This window comes from Pholis gunnellus, assembly GCF_910591455.1.
Source record: "Pholis gunnellus genome assembly, chromosome: 23".
NCBI lineage: Eukaryota > Metazoa > Chordata > Actinopteri > Perciformes > Pholidae > Pholis > Pholis gunnellus.
In genome coordinates this window covers 10,818,924-10,844,143 of record NC_136550.1, presented here as the reverse complement: position 1 = coordinate 10,844,143, position 25,220 = coordinate 10,818,924, and the positions used below count along the sequence as shown (strand labels likewise).

The following is a 25,220-nucleotide window of genomic DNA, read 5'->3' as shown; positions in this document are numbered from 1 at the left end:
TACCTTGCAGACGCGTGCCACCCTGGGCACTTTGACTTTGGTGTATAGATCGTACTCTTTGGCCACCTCGGTGAAGAAGAAGTAGATTTTGTCGTCGTCTCCTGTCGGGTTGCTGTCTGCAGACTGCTCTATGAAGGCTGAGCTCACAAACTCTGGGTCTGAGAAACACACACACACACACACACACACACACACACAATTTGAGTGAAACTTTAAGTGAAAGTGTGTTCCTGTCTTTGCATGTCCGTGCATATGTGGGTTTAGTGTGCGCATGTGTGTCTCACCACTCAGCCAGTTGATGGATCGGTCAGTTCGGATGCGCTCCTGCTCAGCGCCCGTTGCCCGGGAGATGTCGAACAGTGTTCCCAGGAAGTTACTGGTGGCTGCTGTGTATAGAGTACCAGCTGGACAAAAAAGAGAGAGAGAGAGAGAGAGAGAGAGAGAGAGAGAGAGAGAGAGAGAGAGAGAGAGAAGTGAGTTAGTACCTGGGATTAAGCTAATATTCTGATCAACCAGGCAACAAACAAACAAGGAGATTCATCAATCAGTTAATCAGTGGTACCGTCCCACCTGCCATAACAGCTGTGTAGTGCTGACTCGGCTCAAAGGGACACTTGCCCTTCCCCGTCTCCATCTTCACCCCGCCATCCTCGGCTTTCTCCAGGGTGAAGGAGGAGAGCTCCTGCAGGACGAAAAGGGAAGTTAGACCCACAACGGCAACACTAAATCGACAAACAAATAAAGGTCATTTTGTAGATCATCCTTTTTATTCACAGCTGCCTTGTGTTTCATTATCTTCTAAATTACTTACAATGATTTATGTTTTCTTTGAATTAGATCTCCGCAGGTTTTCTGCTTAAAATGTCACTATAATCAAATTGTCACTTGCAAGAAAAGACGAACCGAAAAGCTTTTGTTGGTTGACTGGCACCAAATCTTTTTCTAATAAGTACTGAGTGGGGTGTGAGTTTACATGTGAATACATTCGCTGCGGTGGTAGGATAACAGAGTGGTTGCTTTTGTTTGTGTGCCCTTCTGACTGTCCGTCCGGTGAAGGACTTGGGTGTGAATGAGTGTGGGAACTTGTCACAGGGATTCATTTGCGGCTCCTAATGCTCATACTGTAGGCGCAAACACACACACACACACACACACACACACACACACACAGACATGCGTGTACAGGGACACACGTGCAAGCAAACACACACGGGTTTGGAATCATAGTGCGCTGCAGCCACGTGTGTGTGTGCAGTGGTGGATAGATCCTCAGGCAAAAAGATCTGCCCTACAATGTCTCACTCACACACATGCAGACCAGGACAAACAGGAGGAAGGCCTCTCTCTCTCACACACACACACACACACACACACACACACACACACACACACTCACTAACTAACCAGGAAGGTGCACTGGGGGTCGAAGGCGTAGGTGCCACACACGTAGATGCGTCCGTCGCCCAGAAACTCCAGCAGACGGATGTAATTGTTACAGTCGACCTGCAGGGGGAGACAAAGACCCAGAAATCAAGATAAAGCCTTCACATCTCCGCTCAACTTCTGAAATATGTTTTATTCTTCACTAAACTTGTATCCATATGTCTGTTTTTTGATATCCATTGGTCCCGTATTAACCACACTGAGCTTTAGGAGAAAGGTTGGAGTGGATTCTGACAACAGCTATCAATGATTCTGAATGGAAATTGGAGACCCCCACTGGTGGGAGAGACACTTGAGACCCCCATCGCGACCAGCAGAGACCATCCATACTAACTCACCCTCACACAGGCATGCAAACTGCAACTTAAGACCACTTTGTAATGCAAACATAACAATAAAATGCATGTGTGCTCCTTTGTAGGTCTAATAAATACACTCCCCTCTCCTCATACGTGCATATTCGGTCCGCAGCCGTTATGGAAAGACAGCCTCATTGTTCCTCCCCAGTTACCATGAAACCATCATGACGCAGGCAGTTTTTTAGCAAGCGTGTGCGCGTGTGTGTGTGTGTCTTTGTGTGCCAACTTGGATGAGCTCCAGGCCTGAGTCACCTTCGCCCCCCCCCGGGACCTGATCCTCTCTGATGCCCCGATCATTGTCACCCGAAGCAGCCCCCACCACCAACCTGTCCCGTGAGACGGACGGAGAGCCAGGCAGAGAGACAGAGAGCTCGGGCTGCTAACAATGGGATCAGCTTGGGATTAGCCGTTTCATTGGTCCAAAATTGACCTCATTCATGCTAATAAGATTCACTCGCAATCTGGCATGAGGTGAATCGAATGGCTCCATTCTGTTCAATTCTATTTCTTTCTATTCTATGCGAGTGTGTTGAAGATCATAATTAGACCTCATTATCGTAAAAGCTCTCGCTTCCTCCAAGAGAGTTGTTACTCCACCAGATTTAGCTTTTTATGACGATGAACCATCTATTGGCATATCAAGTGATATCACCAACGCTTGCCAACCTACCGTGCGCTACCTCTCCAGCACCAAACGGCAGACAGACGTAGTTAGAAACCAGTCTGTGTGATTCGTTGGGTTGCCAGAAAAAACAACCCTGAATGGTGCTGATGTTACTCTGCGGGTGCTGGACGTGTCACTTTCTGCCCGCAACAACTTTATAAGGCGACCAAGTGTCAATGTTGTGTTTGCTGCTTGTTGCGTTGCCCCCAAGTGGCGTTTACGTTACGTTAATACTGATCATTTAAGAATCCGGACTGATCGATTTTCTGTCCGTGAACTATGTGTCTGTCTGTACCAAAGTGAAATTAATTTCACCCAGAGGGTGCCAAAATCAATCAGCCCAAATGTATTACTCTCACGTAACATGTTATGTGTTAAAGGCAGCACAAACCGGTGCGTATAGTCTCCAGTCAACACCAAATAATAATCACTGATAGCCTACCTTCTCACAAACAATATCTATGATGCTTTGTTCTGCCTTATGATGTTTGCATCAGACTCCAGTCAAATACCATTTTTTCTGTCACAACACATCCTGATCTCCTGTGTGTAGAAACATCCAGCTGATAGATGTTGAGCATTGTGTAACCCTGCTAACTTGCCCGGATGTGTCCCTCTGAGTCTGTAGTCTTTGCATGATTCACACACACAACACACACACACACACACACACACACACACACGTCTCTCAGGGTCAACTTCAAGGTAGTTTCTTGTTGAGTCTACCGTCTTGTCTCTCTAATCTAATTCTCTCTCTCTCTCTCTCTCATCCATCTTTCTTCCCCTTCCTGCTTCCTCCCCTCTCTCCATCTTTGTAATCACTCTGACTCACTTGTAATCTTGTAATCAATGTTTCCTCAGTAAAAACAAAACACAACCCTTCTATTTCCTGCCTTTCGTCAGTCATTCACCTCAGCAGAAAGCTGCGCTGATGATGATTGCATGAAATGGGTCAAAACTGATGACACTTCTTCTGTTAATACACAGTGCTTCCATGAGCTTTGTTTATCTTTGACCTAATTTTGCTGTAAATTGCTGGACCGAAGGCATATTTCAGGCATATTTTGAGCATCATCGGGTCTAAGAGGGCTAAATCATGATGCTGAAATAGAAGCCTGCCCGTTAAACTGTCAAAACCAAAGAATCAGTAAGACATTACTCAACAAAGTTCCAGTGTACAGTTAGTTTACTGTAAGCAGTTTGGTTGTCGTCATGTTAAAGTTAAAGCATAATAAGATGTGCAGCTTGAGTGTACAGTACGCTCTATTTAATCAGTTTCCGTACACAGTTACTGGGCATCTGTGACTTCACATACACCACTCTTATTCTCTCTCTGTCGCTTTCTCTCCACACACACACACACACACACACACACACACACACACACACACACACACACACACACACACACACACACACACACACACACACACACACACACACGCACAAACAGGAGTTGGCATGAGTCCCAGAACTTCCCATCCGATGCCTAACAGCACGGGGTTGTGACACACACACACACACACACACAGATACACGTCCATACTGCAGCACAAAATATAGAGGCATGAAATCACACATTTCAAATCTCTGAGGCCACTTGAATCCAATAAATGATACTGAAAATTAAAAAGGAAATTCTACTATACTAGGGTGTGGTTTTTGATTGCGTCTGAATCCTTCCAGCCCTTTATCAAATCTTTTTAGCTTCTAGGTTGGCTTTCAATAATCTTAGTAAAAATGTGTATGAATAATCTAATATTGGCACCAACACATGTTATCTGGGCCAAACAACCTGTTCCTGCAGGAACTAAACATAAATTCAAAAGAAGAAGGTGTGTGAGGGGACAACACACACACACACACACACAGCTCTCACCTCCGTCTTTCCCTTTGCCACACAAGACCTCCTCTTCTCCTCCGGCACATCCCAAACAATCTGAGTGAATTGAGGACATAGAAAATCAACACTGTTAATAATAGAATGTGAGAAATATAATGACCACTCACTCAACACACACACACACACACACATACACCCTTCCTACCACTTTGGGTTTTTGGTTGAGCTTGTTGGTGTCCACAGCCAGTATGGCGTCCCTGGCACCCAGGAACAGCGTGCCTGTTGAACGGTCCAGCAGGAAGGTGCTGAAGTTGGCCACGCCCTGGAACATCTCCCGAACAAGAATGGTGTCTGTGGGACAAAAAGAGAGAGATTTCCAACATTTAGCATAAGAAGTTAGTGTACTACTGGAATAGCTATGATTAGCCTCCTTAATTAAGTCATGTAGATGTCAGAATAAATGCTTGACAGGATGAGATAAATCCAACACCATATTCCCAGAAAGAGGTTTAAAGAGATGAAGAGATGAGAGATGAGAGTAACCCTGGTGTCACCCTGCCCTCTTACACAATCAGAGCTACAGATTAACCCCTTTAATCCCTCTCAGTCTAAGTCTTTTCATTTTTCTCTCTGTTTGGTGTCATTTTCCCCTTTTTTCTCTGCTAACAGATACACGACAAACATCAACTCCAAACATTCTTCTGTGGTTCTATCTATCTGCCTCTAATGTTTCCTAATATTGATTCAGAGTCAAATCCACTGCTGTGGAGAAATACCCAAAACTGAATTATGCATAATCATGATATATAATAAATAATGGATGAATCTATTACATAATGCATGATGTGTAATCTCCACTGTGTTTGTCTTTTTAATCTAAAAAATATCACATGAATCCAATCCCAAACGCTGTGGAGTTGTGTTCCAGCTCTTGTTTGCTCTCTCCGTCCCACTCCATCCTGCTCCATCATCCGCTACAGGACCATGTGTGTGTGTGTGTGCGTTCATGTCCCAGCTGCTTTGAGGAAAGTGCACAGCTGTGTGCTGAACTTCTTTGGAGTGTGTGTTTTTTTTTGTACACAAGCTACCTCTGTGTGAGTGTGTGTGTGTGTGTGTGTGTGTGTGTGTGTGTGTGTGTGTGTGTGTGTGTGTGTGTGTGTGTGTGTGTGTGTGTGTGTGTGTGTGTGAGAGAGAGAAAGATTTAACCGTTTTTTTTGAAGTCCTACAACCCTGATCTCTGTTGACCTTCATGAAAAAAGCCAGAAATGTTCAGAGAGAGAACAGAAAATTCACAGAGCGGAACCAGTGGTTGGTTTCTGAGTCGTACTACATCGCGATCAAACACACACACACACACACACACACACACACACACACACACACACACACACACACCTCAGCACGCACAACAAAGAAAGCAGCTCAGTGGTTAAGTCATCGGGGGAAAGATTAATGACGAATGCTAATCAATGAAGCCTGTAATATTTTTAACCTCAAACAAGCCAACAAGAGCAAAACAATACACCACATATTGCTCCTTCCACATTACTCAGTGTATTTGCACAATCAAAAACTTAACAGAGCGTGACTAATGACTAGAACAAAGCCCACGCCCTCCTTTGGGCAAACAGATGCAGACTCGCAAATTAATATGAGATGCTGTGTTAATCTTGAGCAGTTTCATGTTCATCCATCAAATCAAATGAATCGATATTTGTTATATTTTAATAGAATCAAAAGGCGCTTAAACCTGGAGCTACACCTATAAATCAGCCGGGCCGATATTATCATATAGTTTAATAATAAAAGTGTCGTTCTTAAAACTGTGTTGTTCTTTGAACTCAATTCATGTCACTTTGAACTAACAATTTTGAAAAAAGATGGAATTATTTCTGACTGATATTGCATTCAATTTAAATTGACATGTAGCCTTATTGGCCATATTGTAACGATATAGGCGATATTTGGTTGCTCATGAATTCTACTTCGTATTTGCAAGAGGAGGACTGCGTTCACAATGTTTTTAATTAAGCTGTTTTAATCTTCATCCATTAAGCAGCCATATCATCCTCCGAACACTTGCACACACTCTCCTCCGCTCAATGTGTGCCGGCGTCAAATGGAATCACGAGCCCGTAAAACGGTCGACGGGAGAACAAACAGCATTTCCTCTCCGTAAATGGGCTTTTCTAACTCGCCTGATAATGTGGGAACTCGGAGAAAGGGAGATGAAAGCAGAGAACAAACACAAGCACGCACACACCCCGTATTATTCTGCAGGTGGAGGCGAGGTGGTGACAATGAGGAGTGTACAACAAAACAGAAAGGAGCAGGAGTTGTCAGTACAAACAACATTTATTTATTCACCTTCATCGAGATAATTGCTGAAAGGGAAGACAGTAAGCACTAGTAGAACTTAATACATTCCCCAAATGTGTGAGGAAAATCCTTTGAGTTCCATCCACCATAACCCATTTAATCTTTTGGGGTGACAGCTGCCAAATTGGGGGGGGGGGGGGGTCATGTTCCTCAAAGTACTGTGTCAGAATATTCTGATTGATGGCACTCGCCATTGACACGGTTTTCCACTTAGAGCCTGTCTGTGTCATTCTGTGAAGTGAAAAAAAAAAAGATCCCAAACACACTGACATCTGCCCGTAACTGAATCACAGACATTTTCTCTCCCCCTGCCGTCCATCCAGTCGGGCTGTGTCTGTTTCCCCGTAACGTTCCACATCAATGTCATTTCTCATTCACTAAGGAGCCATCTGTTCGTTTGAGAGCCTTCAGGCAGTCGAACAGCAAAGCCGCACGCTCTGATTTGCCAGCCGCGCGGCTGCACTTCCTGAGAATCAGCCAATGAAAGGAGGGAGATGGCTGTCTGTTGAAGCAGACGAATACGAGACACAAGTGTTTAGCTGGTTCCTCAAATACAACAAAGCTGCTGATATCATGTGTTGAGTTGTTCCATGTTGCCCTTGATTCAAAGTGTTTGTTGTGTCCTTCTTCCACTTTTACACCCCGAGCTAATGAAATAAACACGTCCCTCCTCAAACTGTCACTCAAAGCCGACTTCAAATGAAAGCTGAAGGAGAATGGACGATCATTAGAAACCTCCGAGTCTCATTCTCTCATCTTTTCACACTTTTGTCTGTTTTGTCGCTTCTCTTCATCTGCTCCGTCATCCATCCATCCTTCCTTCCCTTCATCACCCTGCAGCCTCGCATCGCCGAAAGACATCACATCTTCAAACTCACTTCACTGCCTGTCTTTCTGCTTGTTGGACACACACACACACACACACACACACACACACACACACCAACCCACGCACACACAGAAAAAAAGACATGAGTGTTAGTGACACAGGCCAAAGGCAAGGTCTGGAGAGATGTCCTTGTACACTGGTCCTTGCCGGCTGTGTAGGACGTGATGACACACACACACACACACATACACACCAGCGTGCACACGGTGCCACCACCTGCTATGCACCCTAATGTAGAGAGATGATTCCTAGAGCTACACCATCTGTCCTTCTCACACACACAGTCGCACACACACTTCTAACATCCAGACACACACTCACACAAAAAAAAGGGCCTGATGCCATCCTCGGAAAGAAATATATCATGCATTTTCTTGTTATTCGCTGCCTTCTTGTCTTTTACCTTCATTTTGACATACGTAGCTGTTTGTTAGGAGCTTTTTTCTGAATAAATATGATTGGACATGTGTCACAAAGTAAGCTCTGCATGTCGGGTAAACACCTCCTCTTTGACAGCGGGGGCCCGCAGCTCGCCACGTATCAAATATCACCTCCTGCCTGGGTGTCTGTGTGGCGAGCACACATACAGAACCCATTCATGTGTGATGCGTGTGTACGTGGAGGTGTGAGTTATGGGCCGAAAAGAACAAAAAACATGAGCTGAAGGAGGCTAAAAAGTTGAAAGGAACTGCAGGTTTGGGTGACAATTCTGATTATCTCAATTGTCATTTGACATTCCATCCCATTGATAACAAAATATTGATTAGTGCAGCTTTAACTCAAAGAACAGGCACCCCACACAGACCGTCACTGTAATCTCTGGATGAATAAATGTTAAAAATAGAGCAGTGGTTATTAAAGTGCTTTTTTTTTTAACATGGATGTAACTGGGACAATAGTCACAACGCAGGGTTTAACAGAAAATGAGGAAGTGCGCATTAAAAATGATCCCCGTGATGTGCCTAGAAAACCTGGCGACCTTCTACATGCTGGAAAGAAAAAAATCTCACCCGGGGTGTAATTTTAAAAAGTGACTGGTGTGAGTATAAATGAATAAGTAGTCCTAAAATACAAAATCCTCTCCCCTGCCATGAATCATTCATTCATTATACATTAAACATGACTGAGAGGCAGCCAGAGAGAGGGACCAACAGAGTCTGGGTGTGTGTGTGTGTGTGTGTGTGTGTGTGTGTGTGTGTGTGTGTGTGTGTGTGTGTGTGTGTGTGTGTGTGTGTGTGTGTGTGGCATGTCCATTAAGGGTTTAATAAACTGACTTTTGCTCTGGGGGGACCAAACCTGGTCTCTGGCTGCAGGGCATTGTGGGATGGGACCAACCAGGAAGTGATAAATTATACACCTCCCTCCTCCATGTGTCAATCAAAACTGACGGGTTGGAGAGAAGAGATGCAGAGAGAGAGGCACACACACATGCTCCTGCCCCCACAGTCTCTTGCGCACAGACACACACACACACACACACACACACACACACACACACACACACACACACACACACACACACACACACACACACACACACACACGCACACACACACACTCTCAGCCCCTACAGTGAGACAGGACACAGCTGCATGATCAACACAGTCCCACACTCTGCAGAAACACACATTTATAGCACTCTTTGCTATCATCCACTCAGCTCAATGCCATATGCCGGCTGCTGTTTCCACTGAATACTTCAGCGGCACTCAGACGTATATATGTGCTCCGCAGGTTAAAGGAATACACCAGCTTCTGGCAGGTTGTCCCATTAGACGGCATACCCGGCATCCACGCCAACACTTCAGCGTGCATTACGATGAGTGACGGCAGACAACTGGCGTCATCCAAAGTGAGACAAGTTACCCTCCTGTCATTTATTCGCAGGTGTAAAGCCTAACTGTGGTGTTTCAAATAGAACATATATGAAAATATTCAAGTATTTGTACACGTTGTGTGTCATATGTCATATTAATTACACCATTATTCCTACGCATGACATGGCTGAACACAGCTTTTTATTTTCTCATATTAGAGAAGCGTGTAGTGTTGTCATTTGTTCAGACCCCGCAGCAGAGCTTAATTACATCCTGACATGCTGCCCCGAATCTACATGGGCTTACATGCATCTTGGGCTCGTGTATATGCATTGTGACAGTAAAAGCAAGTGCATCCTCGCCATTATCACTAAAAATAAGGAGCAGTATTATTATGTTTCATTTGAATATAATCATTTGAATATAATTCACCACAAGAAAAAATACAATGACTGTTGTTCAGGCATCTAGACAATGAAAACACCTACTGAGATTGTGCTTGTGCTTGTGTGTGTGTGTGTAATGTTTGGTTAACCCCTTCTTATTGTTCATAAGTGGTTCATTGTCTTTGATTTGATTGATGAAGTCAGCTATTCATGCATATCCTGTCCCAAGAGCCGTTCGAGTCGAGTGTGTTAAAGTAAGAGGGAGAGGGAGGCAGAGTGTTCGGAATGTGAATTGAAAATACAAGAATAACTAGAAGGGCACTCAGGGAGCGCAGACCTCTGTCAAGGCCAAGCCACTCAAAATTGTAATAGGTTCTTCCATGGCCCATGCTACATCCTTCCACAAAGTTTCATGAAAAGCGGGCCGGTGAGTTTTCCGTAATCCTGCGGACAAACGGAACAAACCCATCAGAAAAAACATAACCTCCTCGGCGGAGGTGAAGACAAATAGCTCGGCCTGCAGCTGCTATTTAGACTAAATATTATCTTCCTCTAGAATGAAAACAACGCACTGTTTCATTTGTGTGACAGAGATCAAGAGAGAGCAAGCGAAAAGAGACAGACAAGCCTCCTCTTGTAGTGGTCACGGTCAATTTCAGCCTTGTTTCAGTCAATAAACGGGCCTCACAAAAGCCTGAAAGCATCAAAGCCTCGCGCACGTTAGATCTACGGATGGACTGGTCCTCCTGTAGCTCCTGTTAGCGTTAGCCGCTACATACCAATGCAGCTGGATGCTAACGAGGCAAAAACACAACACGTGTGATACAGTTTGTATGTACGGACGTATGGGCAGACAGAAAGTTTCTGAAATCTAAATTGTGGTATCAGTAAGAGCCATTATGTCTCAATAGGAGGAGCTATAGACCATCAAATGAAAATTAGTGTTCGATTTTTGCATGGACCAATGTCACAGCTAAATTCTGCTAATTTAATATACCTAATACATCACAGCACACAAAAAGCCTTCCATAAAGAACAACAAGGTCACTCTTAACTCACAGCTGAATACACATACAGATTATCGAGTCTTGTATCAAGGTCCTTCTAACAGCTTATTGTTCCTTTCAGCTAGATTTATTAGAGCCACAGTTAAGCCTGTGAGCCAGCGTGTCTGGAAATTTCATCAAGTCAGATGGTCTGTAAAACCTTTTATGGTCACTTTAATGAAATTTGAACTCCAATTTCACCCCAGAAATGAACGTCTAAACCAGGGTTCGGCAACCTTTACTATCCAAAAGAGCCATTTTGCCCTATTTACCACCAAATAAAAATGGTCTGGAGCCGCAAAAGCTATTTGATGTCACATTTCTCGCCACATATCAAGCATACAGGTAAGCCAGCATCGTTGGAAAAAGAGTTTGTCCTCACACAGTAGAGTGTAAGTGTGTGCGTGACTGAGCGGATTTCTCTTTAGAAAAACTAGATACTGAGAAACAACAATTTCAAGAACCTTTCAAAGGGTAAAAGAGACTTAAGAGTTGTCTAAACACTGAAGGTGGCTCAAGTTTTTAGTTAAGACTGTTTGGGGATGTGTGGAGATGCTGGTATATAACTAGTGGAAAAGTTATACTCAGTGTAAAAACTCATGGCAGTGCCAACAGAAGCTATGATACACTTTAGAGCATCACTTTCTAATAAGACACTTTATAAAGTGTTTATAATTAGTAACTTATGGATTTGTTAATTGTTTGCTTCATAGATTTATTAGAGACAATTAACAAGAACAAGCTTTGGGTTGCCAGATTGTGAAAAACCTCCTCGGCAGGTGCTTATGAGGGCTGTGTATTGGCAATAATCTGGCAATACGATGCATATCATGATACAGGGGTAACAATACAATATATCGCGATATTTTGCGATACAGTAAGCAAAGTGAAATATTGAGTTAATTAAAATCTTACTTCAGGAAAACTGTTTCAGTATAAAGATGAGGCTCCATTATATTTAGATGCCTTCATCCTCTATGGCTGAAGAGATCGAGCCTTCAGGGGTTTAAACACAACACAAAATATTGCGATACTCAAGAGTATCAATATTTTCTATTTATCATTATTCAATTTATTAAGCATTAATACAGCCTTTCGTTACAACTCATGAGCCCTGTATTTAAGAAAAGTGACTTATTATAAAGTGGTACCAACGCTGTAAAGCATATCCGGCCTTCCTCCTCTCCACTCAGAGGTGAAGACATCAAAAACACCAAATGACCCTGACACACAACGCTGGCCTCTTGGGCCCTTGTGGTTCTGCTTCACCGGGAGCATCAACACACACACACACAGAAAAAGACCTGAGGGAGGTGGAAGCTTACCAAGCAAAAAAAAAAAAACCAGAGAGATAGTTGAGAGAGAAAAGGGGAAGACTGGAGAAGATGTAGGAGGAAGCACAAGATATGAGGGCAGTGGAGATGAAGGGGAGAAGGAGGAGGTCCAAGGTTGCGGTGGCAGATTGCCCACTTCATCACTTTATGCTCCACTCTTCTTCTTCTTCTTCTTCTCCTGTTTCTTTTTATTATTCCCTGTGTGTTTGTATTTGGATGATTTTAGATTAATAAAGCTGTAATAATAATACTGAAAAACGAATTCCTTTGTGTGAATCCACATTACTATACCAATTCTCTCACCCAATTCTCCCAGTTACCAACCTCCCACTTCCCAGTTGCTCTCCCACCTCCAAACTCTCTCTCTCTCTCTCCCCCTCTCTCTCGCTGGCTCTTGGTGATAAGCAGTAGCACTACTAATCAGGCTTGCCCTAAATTCGCCCATGCCCTGCAGGATTAGCATGTGTGTGTGTGTGTGCAGTGTGTGTGTGTGTTGGTTTAGAAGCCGGTGCCTGCAGCATTCACCAGCCCTCACACATGAAAAGTGTGTGTGTGTGTATATAAAGCCTAGTGTGTATGTGAGAGGGAGTTTATGTACAAATGAGTCATTGAATCAACACAATCCTGTTATTTTTATCTTACTGTAAGTAAGACTGTACTGCTAGATATGATAAAGTCATCCTGCTGCATGATATAAATATCTCAGCAGAATATCCTACGCAATCGTGAATCTTTTAATACAAAGGGATATCAGGCCTTTTAAAAAGGGAGGAAGAGGAGGAGGAACATAAATATATATATATAAATAGATTCAGTATATCCACAGTGTTGACCTCAAAAGGCATAGTGTCACCTGAATATTAGTGCTGAATCAATCAATATGTAGAAAAAAAGTCTGGTATAAACGCAGATTTTTTTTCATTCATAATTAAATTTTACTCGTATAACAAAGATGTGTTTTGAACAGAACAAAACTAGCAGTAAATCTGTCCTGGAAACCTTTTTTTTCCTTGTTACTATTTAATACAATTTCTCACATAAATGCTCACCTGCCTACCTGTGTTTAGGTTGTGGTCGCTGGATTCAGACTAAACAGTGAGACAATCTGTGTCTCTTTAAAGCCAAACAGAGCTGGAGCAGCCATAACAACTGTTACACTAGAACAGTTTCGGACCTTTTTTTCCTTGAGAAGCCTTAAAAATGAGGTAATATACTTGCTAACCCACATCACAGCCTGTGGCCTTGGTAGGGACGTGAATTACGCGCAGTTCATTTTATCGAACACTTTTTTTTGGACTCTCGGATCCCTTTATTTATCTTGTGACATCGCTGCTTCATCTCACCTAACGCTTCTGTACTTCTCCTGTGCTCTGGTGATGACAGTGTGTACAAGTGGTACAAGTAATCATGTACTTTGGCTGGCCATTGTCAGCAGCATCCACTGTGCTGCCGTGCAAGACACTGTATCCCTAACAGCTCATGGGCTGCTATTCTGTAGCAGAGCCTGACCTTTGACCTCCCTGCCGAGGGATTAATAGAAAAGACAGGGATCAGGGTTAGATTTTATTCCTTTCTGATTGAATGACCACACAGTTTGTATTCTGTGTTGATATTGTAGCTATACTGTAGATGTTTTCCTCTGGGTGTGGCGGTAACAACAGGAGAGTGAGCTAAAGAAAAAGGAAAGAAACAGAGTTAAACGGGCAGAAACAGCACGAGAGAGAGATGTATCTGGGCAAAAACCAAATGGTGTGAGATAAACCCACTTGTGCCAACACCACAGGGACCTTTAAGCGCACATACACACACAGGCATGCATCCACGCACACACAGATGTTTTTCACCTGATGTGTTTGGCTGGTGGCCGCTCTAAATTGCGGGTTTCAGTTTGTGCTCACTGTTAGATTCAGGCCAGTACACACTGTGGTGCATGAAGGCACACATTGACACAGGCTATAGCGTATTGATGGTGGCACATGTATGTGTGTCTGCGTACGCACCACACGGTATACAGTGCATTATATCCCCCTGCGTAACTGGAAAATCCACGCAACAGCTTCCAATTCTTCTGCAGTTCTTTTCACCTTTAAACTGAACTGCGTGTCTTTATCCCCGGCACACACAACCACATCGAGACTCCACACGTCTCATTATAGCAGCACGAAACCACACAGTTCTAGCTCACATCTGCATGTGGTGGAACACACACACACACACACGTAAAAGGACAGATACCACATGCTGAAACAACAGCTGCTGCGTGTCACTGATGACCCCTGGGGTCGCGAGCAAAAGGTCCCGCGCTGTTCGAGCTGGAAGATCAATAGGACCTAAACCCGTATGCACACACCAGCATGCACATAGTTCAACTGCAAACATCCCATCGAGGCTGCAGAGAGCGTCACATTTTATCACATTTAATACATTTTAATAGAGGCTGGTTAAACCTCAAACTGTCTCCGATCTCCTCTCGATGGAAATGTTTGTTTTACTGCAGAAAAAAAACTTTCCGAGTAAAGGCCTTTGACCGAAACTACACCACACGACACCACCACAGAGTATGATAAAGCCCAGTTTCATTCCGATGACATCGGTGAGCGTGTCTTTGACCGACGCTATAAGTCAAAAGATGACTAAGAAGGGCGGTGAGTGTGTGTGTTTGTCACCGGGGGAAACAATCCCCATGACGAGCGTTAAATGACACAATGGTTTAATAATTAACAAAGCCAATTTCCTGTCCGTTGCTGATCATGACGATGTTCATGCGCCCGCATAGTGGCGGCCCACCTCAAGGCTTCCTGTGTTCCCCATCACACACACAGATGATTCTCACATCTTTACTCCGTGTTGCCTCAGGCATATCAGTGCGCTTTAATACATGTTGACATACACGTAGATCGTCTGTAAGCACATGAAAAAGAGAGAGTGAATGGGAACTCGGAGAACAGGTTTTAACCCCCAAACCAGCAGCGTGTCCATTTGTGGAGCTGATAGTAATTGAGGCTAATAGGGAAGGGAGACAAAGCTAATCAATAATAGATGCATCAATTAGCAGCCTGCTGACCTGGATTGCTGAGAGGAGAGGGGAGGGATTTGGGACACTGATTTTGTTGACAAATGCATTAGTTTCACAGCTTTGGGATTTCTTAATTATCTCCCCCATTCCACGTTCAACTCTGTTCCTCGTCCACCCTCGACTCTCTATTCCCATCCTCCTCCAACATGTCACCGTTGGTGCCCCGAGGCAAGAGGAGGTTAAAGGTCTCTTCATTAATCGTGATTCGATTGTGTCTCGAAAACAAAAGCAAAGAAGTGGAGACGAGAGGAAAGGAGCGGGGGTGTGGGGGTGTGGGGGTGTCGCGAGCGAGAGGGACGAGCTGTTTTCAACATCAACGTTGATGGCTACTGACGGAAGCTAATGATGACTAAGTGTGAGACAGCTGAGTCTAGCACTTTAACATACTGGGAGAGGAATGGAATGATTTAAAATGAAAGAAAGAAAAAAAACCCAGGGCCGCACAGCAGTCCTGCACATGTCTCTTTAACATTAGTAGAAACCATAGAGGTCTACCTCCCATCTGGTAAAAAAAAAACGTCTTCTAGCCACATAGCCAGCTGGAGAGGCCACCGAGACCACCGCAGAGAAACACACACTCCCATACCAGATGACCCCACATCCCAAACCCCCTAATCACACAAACACACTGCTATACCTCCTCATGAGCGCCGGCTTCCATGGATCACATTAGTTTCCATCATGTCCATCACCATGACATCTTACCAACCAGCCTGCCATTCATTGTGGATGGAACGACCAAATAATATCCTGCAGCCTGTATTCGATATATATCATTCTAATGAGGTACCGGGGGAACACATAGCTTTGGGAAATCATCCACGGTACTTTGTTGTGTGTCAGTAATACTGTCCGATGTAAAGAACGTGTTAACGAGTTTAAAAAGGGAGATCCTATATGAAACACACAACAAGGTCTGTGGGTTATCTTGAGTAACCGTGTCATGGTGTCTGTATAGAGACGTTGCTGTAGAGTAAAAGAAAAGAAGAAACGTCGGCACTTTGATAAGTGTTTAAAGCGACACCACTCCGTCGCTGCCTCAAAAACACTCATTATGTTCATGATGTCTGGGGCTGGGTCTATTCTCGACAACAGAACAAAGTAGCCTGTGTGTTGAGCTGAGTTGGGCTACTGACAAGAGACCAGAGATCAAAGCGCCCAACATGTAACCACTGGCTACTGACTAACTGTGAGGGGATGAGTGTGTGTTTGTGACGGGAGGCTGTGTGTATGCCAAAAGGCTTAAAGCCTTCATTACTGCTGATTGAATAACCCACTGAAGTCTATTAACACCCTATTATGAAAGTAATAAAAGTAAATCTTTCTCTAATTTCCTCTCTCTTCCTCCCTCCATGGACTCCATTGCTCCAGGTAGAGTAGCTGGAGCTCTTCATAGACCCGGGAGGCTCTGCTGGAACTCCGTGTCCCAGAATGGCTCACCCTGAGTGGGGAGAGATGCTCTCAGCGCCTCCCATCTCTTCGCCCTGGTTCCGCGCTACTCTCTTTTCAGTTTCCTTCAGTGCAAAGAACAACGGACGCATTGTCCCCGAGACACAAGCGGCCCTAAAACGCTCTCTGTGTCTGTCTGTATGTCTCTCGGTCTCACATTACCAAAAATGACTCGCTCTTCCTGCACCGCAGAGTCCAAGCTACAAACTCACTCGTACGTGTCGGGGCTAAAGTCATACAAACAAACACACACACACCTCACCATGTGGCTGTCAAGTGTGTTTATATTGGTGGTTCCACTCGAGTAGTTCTCACCAGACACTGACACAAACATGGCACCCTCTTTGACCTGTGACCCCTCTCTCCATGCAGTCCGATCCTCTCACGCACTTTTAGCGTCACAGCAACTGATAACTCTGGAGTCAGTATCATTGTGTGTGTGTGTGTGTGTGTGTGTGTGTGTGTGTGTGTGTTAGAGGCAGGACTATGACCTTGCAGCTGCAAAGAAACCAGTCTTGCCAAACAACATGATGAAAACATGGAGAGTTTCCAAAACAGAGAGGCAGAAAGACAGAGAATGAGAGAAAGAGAGATGCTTCCTTGTGGAAATACAAAAATCCAGCGCTTCCTTTTCCTCTTCCCTCCTCCTATTGGCTGCTATCCTTCTTTCCCTCCATACTTGGCAGGCTATCGAGGTCAGCTGGGTCACGGTTTGTTTTGATGCGCCTTCAAATTGCATTTGTTAGCAGTTTACTACCTCGCTCACCCAAGACGCATGTTAATGCCAGGCGTAAACAGGGCCTCCGTCTCCGAGTGTGCGGTGCAGATCTAGAAGCTATTTAGCATAGCACCGGATCACACGAGAGGGACTCCACGAGGGGGGGGGGGAAGAGGGGAAGATGCACAGGGGAATGTGAATAAATCAAGGGAGCGTGAAAGGAGGGACAGAGCGAGGGAGAGGGATATGGAGAGATAGAATGGAGAGACCAGGTAAAGGAAGAGTCTTGTGATTGTGCCAAAATTGTCTCAGTCTTTCTGGGGCTAATAACAGCAACTGCCAACATATAGCAATCCAATGGAAAAAGACTGACTAATTAACACCGTATATTGTCGAGTTGGTATTTTGGGCATTCCAGTATGCTGCATGTGGAGCTCTGTTTGTGTTGTCAGGAGGAAAAGACCCAACGGGACAGTGCGCAGATTCTACATCCTCTGTTCAGGTACTGTAGATAATACTAACTAGCCAGCTGTTAGGCTGATGTTAAGGTGCATAACCGGCAGAAATAGATGAATTAGTGTGCAGACTTTCCTGCTGAAAAGTCTGCACACCTCTGTGTTCTGTTCAGTTGAAGCCTCTGGTACTGAGAGTCCATAACTGTGTGGGATAACCAATAAAAACCTGATCGATTTTCTTTGGTATAGCAATCGTTCTCTATAAATGGAGGCAATAAGGCACAAACTCAGTGACCTGAAGAGAGAGCGAGAGAGAGACAGAGGGAGGGATGGAAAGTGCAAGGTGGACAGATATAGCGGTGCATTTTTCTGAGCCCACATTTCTAGGAATGGCTGCGGTGGTTCAGTGTGTGTCTGAGGTGATATATCGCGCTAAAGGTTGGTGGGTTAAGTGCTCTGCTCTTGCGAAATGGCCGCTGAGGTCCTCTCTGTCTGCAGAGCTGATAGCTTTATCTGTCCTGCAGGGCACTCTCAGGAGCAAGAGACCAAACTGGAAGAGCAGATGGAGCATTGTGCATCTCTGGTTCAGACAGACGTCTTTTTTTTTTTTACGTCTTGTTTATCTGGGCAAAGTGATTTTAAACTCAGGCAAATCTAGAATGAATTAATTACCAATTATCAATAATCACCACCCTGATGGTGGATGTTACAAGTGACCGGCATGATGCAGATTGTTTGGGGGGTGAATCGAAGCAGTTAATGCCGTGTATAGTTTGGCTGAAAACGTTGCATTTTCAAAACGTCGACCTCACAGGAAATCTATGAAACGCAGCCTGTAATTTGGTTGGACATCGATGCTCTTTTGAAATGTAATTTCTGGTGGATTTGCGTGAGCCCAAAGGTTATTTCACTTTGTCGTGTAATCCCCTTAGTAGATGCAAAAACATAAATTAAAAAACTCATCAGCCAGGAGGCTTTTTGAAGATTTAAGATATCCAAGAGAGAGAGAGAGAAAGAGAAACAAATGTACTTTCATGTCTGAGAGGAAAACAAATATCTCATGAGAATTAGTGCGTCTTTGTGTGTGCGTCTATGCCCACACGAGTTATGAATCACTGAAGCTTTGTCAACCTCTGGCCTCGTGAATTGTTGGTTGAATGACCTAAGAGCCACACCTCTTACAGACACACAGTCATGCATGAATAAAACATTTGTTAAAAGAGATCAAGGTATGTGTGTGTGTGTGTGTGTGTGTTTGTGATGAACGCCCTCAATGTGTCTATCACATACAGCAGGCTTTATTTATTCATTGTCTACCATGGTCAAAGGCTCCTGCATCAGTGCTATGAAATTACAGACTTCAGGGAGGGATAATCTACCGTTTATCAAAGGTTTAAGCTGAAAGGAAAATAAATCCTTAAAATATTTGGATAATTGAATAATCATTTAAGTCATTTTTAAGAGAAAAAAAGGTGTCAGGATAATCCCCATCATTAGACATCGTGCTGTCAATCATCCGTCTCAGTGTATAGCGGGAAATGGTGACGGGACATTATCTCTGTTACGCCATCAGCTTCTGAAGAAGGTAACCTTAGACAGGTGAGAAAGCAACGTATTCTTACATAACACACACACACACACACACACACACAGAGAGACACACAGGGACAGTTCATGCTAAATAAATGATGTGTATTATTTCCACTTGGTTGAAGCTCCTGTGCTGACTCACTGCACTGTCAGATCTCAAACAAACGGGTAAACACACACATGCTGCATGCACACACACCATTAAGTTCCACTGAAACATTAAACATGAAGCGCGGCGTTTCCACGAACTCCAGTCTCCGGTATTAAAAGCAGCGAGAACATTTAAACAGAGAGGGGGGGGAGTAAGGGAGATAAAGGGTGAGGCAGGAGTCGAGGCAAATTGTTTATATGAAACATTTAAAGTGAGGCAGGATGAGGGGTGAGGCGAAGTTCAGCCAGCTAGCAGCCACTGCTCCGTAACTCTCCGGCCTGTCGGAGCTTCGGGAGATGATGAGTGGCTGCTGGTCAACGTCTTCTTTTCAATCATTTCCAAAACAGGAGTAATACTTGTTGTCACACCATGTTCTTACGCTCACAGGTAACAGGATACCAACGGTGGATTGAGTTACATAGACTGCTTTTGTGCTGAAAGGAGTGACTTTAGTTTATGATTGGCGCGTCCCCGCCGGGGTAAATCAGCCTCTCGCACAAAAGGTTATGTTGGAGCTTCTACTTGAGTCTGCAAAGTGTATTGGGATTTGTCGGTTTCCGGCTCGGAACACTTCGTCAATCATCTTGATTCGATGTCGATCTGAAAAGGAGAGCAAGATCCCTAAAGCCACTTCAGGCGGTGAGGTGGAAGGGGACAGTACGCGATGCGGATGCGTTTGTGTACCACAAGCTTAGCTTAGATGTTGCTGCTAAACATTTTTTTTTTTAAAAGACACATTGTGCTTTAGGAAATTGAGATGGGCATATTCTACTATTTGCTGACTTTTTGTAGACCAAACCACAAGTCAAGATTCATCACAAATCGACAGATAAATCAGTTATTGAAGCCCCGTTTTGTGTAGAGCGTCTTCTTGAGTTTCTTGCAGCTGTTTCGCTGTTAATATTCAAACCACATCTGCATCCCTTCATAGAAACTGAAGTGTGAAGCATCTTACAGTTGTTATTTGCATCTTTTCCGATTAAAACGGAAGGAAGCAACTTAAAAGTCGTGTGTATTTCAGTTAAAGGGGGAACTGAAACCTAAAGTCAGGCATGTTCAAAATGCAAAGGTATTTTACAGTACAGTAATTCCATGAATCAATACGTAAACATTATCTGTCTCTCCCTCGTGTGATGAATGGCGGACCAGAAATCAATACTCTCCACTCCCACATGTGGGAGGAGAGAAGCACTGGGTTCTTCACATGCTCTGTGTGCTCCGTTTGCTTGAATAAATGTTTGCAGGTTCAAGACAAGAATCTGACGGGGGCAGAGCTGGGAAACCCCACCAACACGTCGCTGTTTGTCCCGAACGCCCTTCAGGACACGTCTGCTTCGGCCTTCTCAGCTATCGCAGATACTAATGTGTTGCACAGGCGCACACACACACACACACACGCACACACACATGCACACACGCACGTGTTAGACTATATACTGCCTATATTTGCCTGCAGGGACAAGATAATGTAGGTTTGACATTTTGAACATATCAGTTGTTGAGAGGAAGTGAGGAGGATCGAGACACACAGCTACACATAAACTGCACTCAAACACACACACACAGAGTGTTAGAGGGATGGTGGGTTTCACCTCTGAAGCAGGCATGCTGCATCCCTAAAGACCGCATTACCCCCTAAGCTATTTCCCTCCCCCACACTCACAACCTGATAGCTATGTGCTCATATCTTCCCCTGCATACTTTTATGACATGGGGCATTTTAAAGCAGTGTTTATTAAAGAGAAAGATACTCTTCCTGAGCCTCTGCTGCTGTCAGTATTTTGTTCAATGTTTAATCGACTCATTCTTTTTTACTGCTGTACTGATGTGTGGTATAAATGTACCTTTTTGGTTACAGGCTGAAGTACTACTGTATGTTGGAGACAATACAGGCTATTTTTCATGCACATTTCGCTCGTTGTATATTCATGTGGCCACACAGTAAGACGCTCAGTTACAGTGGATACACCGTAGACGTTGCTTACTGTGCACAGCAGCAGCAGCAGAGTTCATTTGCATGGGCTTCGATTAATGTTAATAGAATCCTGACACGCACAGATCGAGGTTCACGTCAACACAGCAACACACACACACACACAAAAATAAACACTTACACACAGCGTGTCTAGTCGTTAATCATGTCAGAGAGGTTGCCTCAATCCATTTATCTATCCCCTCACCCCTTCTCTCTCTCTCCCTCTCTCTCTCTCTCTCAAAGACACGCAGTGACAATTTGCTGACATGGGCAGAATATTCTTGTCTGGGGATGAGATTCCCAGTCCCACGAGTCCGGCCCCTAACCTGACTTCATATAGCTCCCTCTCTTTTTCTACCTTTTTTCGAGTCACACTCTAGCGTGCACACAGTGCACACACAGACACCGTCTGCGAGTGTGTTTTTGCGTGAACTGAGGTCTAAAGGTCATTTCCCACATTGCCCCGCAGCTCCAGGCTCCTCTGCGACGTCGTCGTCACTCTGGGCGACAAAGGGAAATAAAAGGGGCGGGGCTTTCCTTCCTGAACCCTTCTCCAGTACAATGGAGACACACACTGTTTTGGGTAGTGCAGGAAAAGCTCTCACATGGGTTTATGTAAAATCTTTTTATGTAAATGTATGTTTTCCTGCGATGCTTTATGAACTCCACTCTGCTGTTTGTGTTGTGAGGGGGACTCAAAAATAGAAACAGAGAAACAAACTTAGGATTGGTTCCACATGCAACAGGAAGTAGAACTAAATCTGAAGAACAGGTGGCCTCATGGCTACAGAAACAGGTCAGAAAGCAGAAGTGTAAGGTTTTGGTTAAAAAAAAAAAAAAACGACCAAAAAGCAAGTACTGTACTGATTGACATGTCATGAGGAGGGAAATAAAGTCAGATGCAAAGAAATCACAGCAAAAAGCGAATTGGTTCCAAAGATGGCAACATAGAAATTGGCACAGACTAATACATTTTACATTTTCGTAAATGATATCATTGCCAGCAAATTCAGTGGAAAGAGCCTGTGGACTTCCAGTAAACTGATGATCTCAGGTTAAGATAGGGAAAACAAGTCTGGCTGCTCTTTAGTGCTTTAGTGCACTCAAAGTCATCAAGCCTCAATGTTTGTAAAAAGGAGGAGAAAAGAGAGAAAACACGAGCTGCTGATCATGTACCAGAGTCTCTCTAAGTGAGTACAAAAGAAAACAAGTTAAACTACTAAATGCATGTGTTGCAAATTCTACTTGTAAAATCCGATTTTAAGTTTTCAAAAGTTAAAAAAGGAAAATAAAAAGTAACCCTGCTTATCTAAAAGGAACCCTGACATACATACACAGATATATGTTAACACACGGCATTTACTACCGGAGACACACCCTCATACGTACATACGGTATATTTGCCTTTAGGCTGTTATGGAGTACCCGTATCCCCGGGTGCTATCCGCCCCCCCTCACTCTTTCCTGCCAATCACATACACCTGCAGGACCTGCTCTACAACTGAGTAATGTATGTGTGTGTGTGTGCTGTGAAACAGTAAAACTGGGTCAGCTCGAGGGGGTCAATCAGCCAGCTTGTTGCAGTGCCAAGAAACAAAGAGAGAGAAAGAGGGAGACAGAGCGTTTATGAATGCGGTGACAGGCAGACGTGCTGTACTGTAGGTAGCGAACTGCATTAGCCTGAGTCTTTTCCTGGAATGCAACTTTTACAGTGGCAACATCCTCCATGTGTTTCCTCCTATAAGTGCCTTGCGCAGACACGTTCGGCGAGAGTGTGAGATCAGCGATTTAATCTCCATGAATTAAATCAAATCAATGTACTGATGCATTTGTGTGGCGCTTTGTTTGCTCTCTGCTTGCATCAGCGGTTGGAGAAAGGCTGTGCAAAGTTGTTCAGTTAATAATGTTGTCGAGGGTATGAATTTACATACGATAATACCGTATATACCACATTGTGTTTCCCAATTTCATGCTGCATACTAATTCTTCATACTATACAGCTTTGAGTTATAGTATACAAGACGTTAACATAGGCAACAGAAAATCATTCATTACGACAAAATATTCTGGAGTTATTTTTGTGTTCAGAGCTGTTTTCCAGCTGTGAGAAGCTCCTACATTTCCTTTTGTGCATTGCCTTGTGGGATAATCCTCGTCAGCACACTCATACATTTATTCTCCTTAGCATGCATACTCACAGTTTTGAGTTTAAACACACTACACTCTGCCTAGAATTAGTGTGTATTATGGATTTGGGACATATCTTCAGGTTGTTGGGAGCTGTAAACAGCCTGAGAGGAAGAACATAGACACTACTCAGGGCAGGAAAAACTATGAAAATCTCTTCAGAAAGACTTTTTTTTCCATTTTTATTTGCATGCAAAAAAAAGTCCACAAAGCATTCCCTACTGCTTGTGAATCTTACTGCTGCCAGGGCACTGTAACACGTGCGAGTGTCTCTTTTGTGGATTGCGGCAGCTGGAACAAGACGACAAAGTTTAAAGAGATTTCTGTGAGTGAATTAAACAAACTATTAAAAAAAAAAGCAAAGGACAAAGATACGATTTTGAGATGTCCCTCCTGTCCTCAGTGGAACTTGTTTATTGAGGATACATTAGCCTGTTTGCCATGCTGTCACTACGGTGCAACAGATCACTGCCTTCCTTCTCTGATCTGCTTCGTTTGCACAAAGACGAGCGAGTCAGCACAGTGCGTGCGGCATCACAGCACAGGTGATTTAAGTTCCCTTCAGCTTCCTTCTGCAGCAAAACTTCGACCTAGAACTCCACATGAGGGGAAAGGAAACTGCAGCCAGGACTTTATTAAGTATTGAAAGAATGAGTCTCATTATATCCTCCCTTAGCCTGAGGAGACGCTGTGCTGCAGAGCGGCTGTGTCATTACGTAATCAGCACTAAAGATCAGCCATTCACGTTTGAGGACAGTGTGTGTGTGTGTGTGTGTCAGGGGTGGGTGGGGCAGGAACACACACAACAACAACGTGTACGCACTTTACAATACATTCACAGAGCATGCACGAAGTGCACGTCTCTTGCTCGCATGCACACGCAGGGCCGTGCGATGCAATGATATCAACGTGGACAGCACCGGCTTCCACTGCACATCGAACTGATGTTGACCGTCTGCTGTCAAAGTAAATAAAAATGAATTCCTCCCCTCGCGTCGCTTTCATCCTCCTCTGAGGAAATAGTTTCTTAAAAAGTGAAATGCTTATCTCTCTTTCCTCTGCCCTCACAGTGTGACTTTCCCCTCAGCCACCTCTCTCTGTCAGCGCCGGCTCCATCCACTGTGGGAGGCAGCAGGGGTGGTCGCCCTCATCTAATAAGCCCCTGTCACACAGATTAATGCCTGCCGATGATGAATCCCCCCCCCGGACCGGGTCGAACCAACTGTCTTGCTTGATTGAACCCAAAGGGTCACACAGCAAGACAGTGAGAGGGAGAGAGAGAGAGGGAGAGACAGCCTCCTCTCAGGCTGCCATCGGTCTACAGGACATGACAGCTCATCTTGACTTCCTGCCCTTGTTCCTCATCTTTCTCCTCTCTTCCCATCCACTTTCATTTTCTGCCGGTGATGAGAAAATGTCCTCTCAGCCTCTCTCTCTCTCTCTCTCTCTCTCTCTTTCT

The 25,220-nt window shown here is 44.2% G+C and overlaps 1 protein-coding gene across 1 annotated transcript in view; it reads right to left on the bottom strand.

Annotated features, from left to right (window-relative positions):
- The window catches only part of sema4f (sema domain, immunoglobulin domain (Ig), transmembrane domain (TM) and short cytoplasmic domain, (semaphorin) 4F), a 41,463-nt gene that overhangs the window by 4,006 nt on the left and 12,237 nt on the right, over positions 1-25,220 (bottom strand). Inside the window, exons 2-7 of the mRNA XM_079184708.1 lie at positions 4,515-4,660; positions 4,346-4,405; positions 1,405-1,503; positions 571-682; positions 285-404; positions 4-158 (exon numbers count right to left, since the gene is read on the bottom strand). Coding sequence (XP_079040834.1) covers positions 4-158; positions 285-404; positions 571-682; positions 1,405-1,503; positions 4,346-4,405; positions 4,515-4,660 — 692 coding nt within the window. The remainder of the gene's footprint in view (positions 1-3; positions 159-284; positions 405-570; positions 683-1,404; positions 1,504-4,345; positions 4,406-4,514; positions 4,661-25,220) is intronic.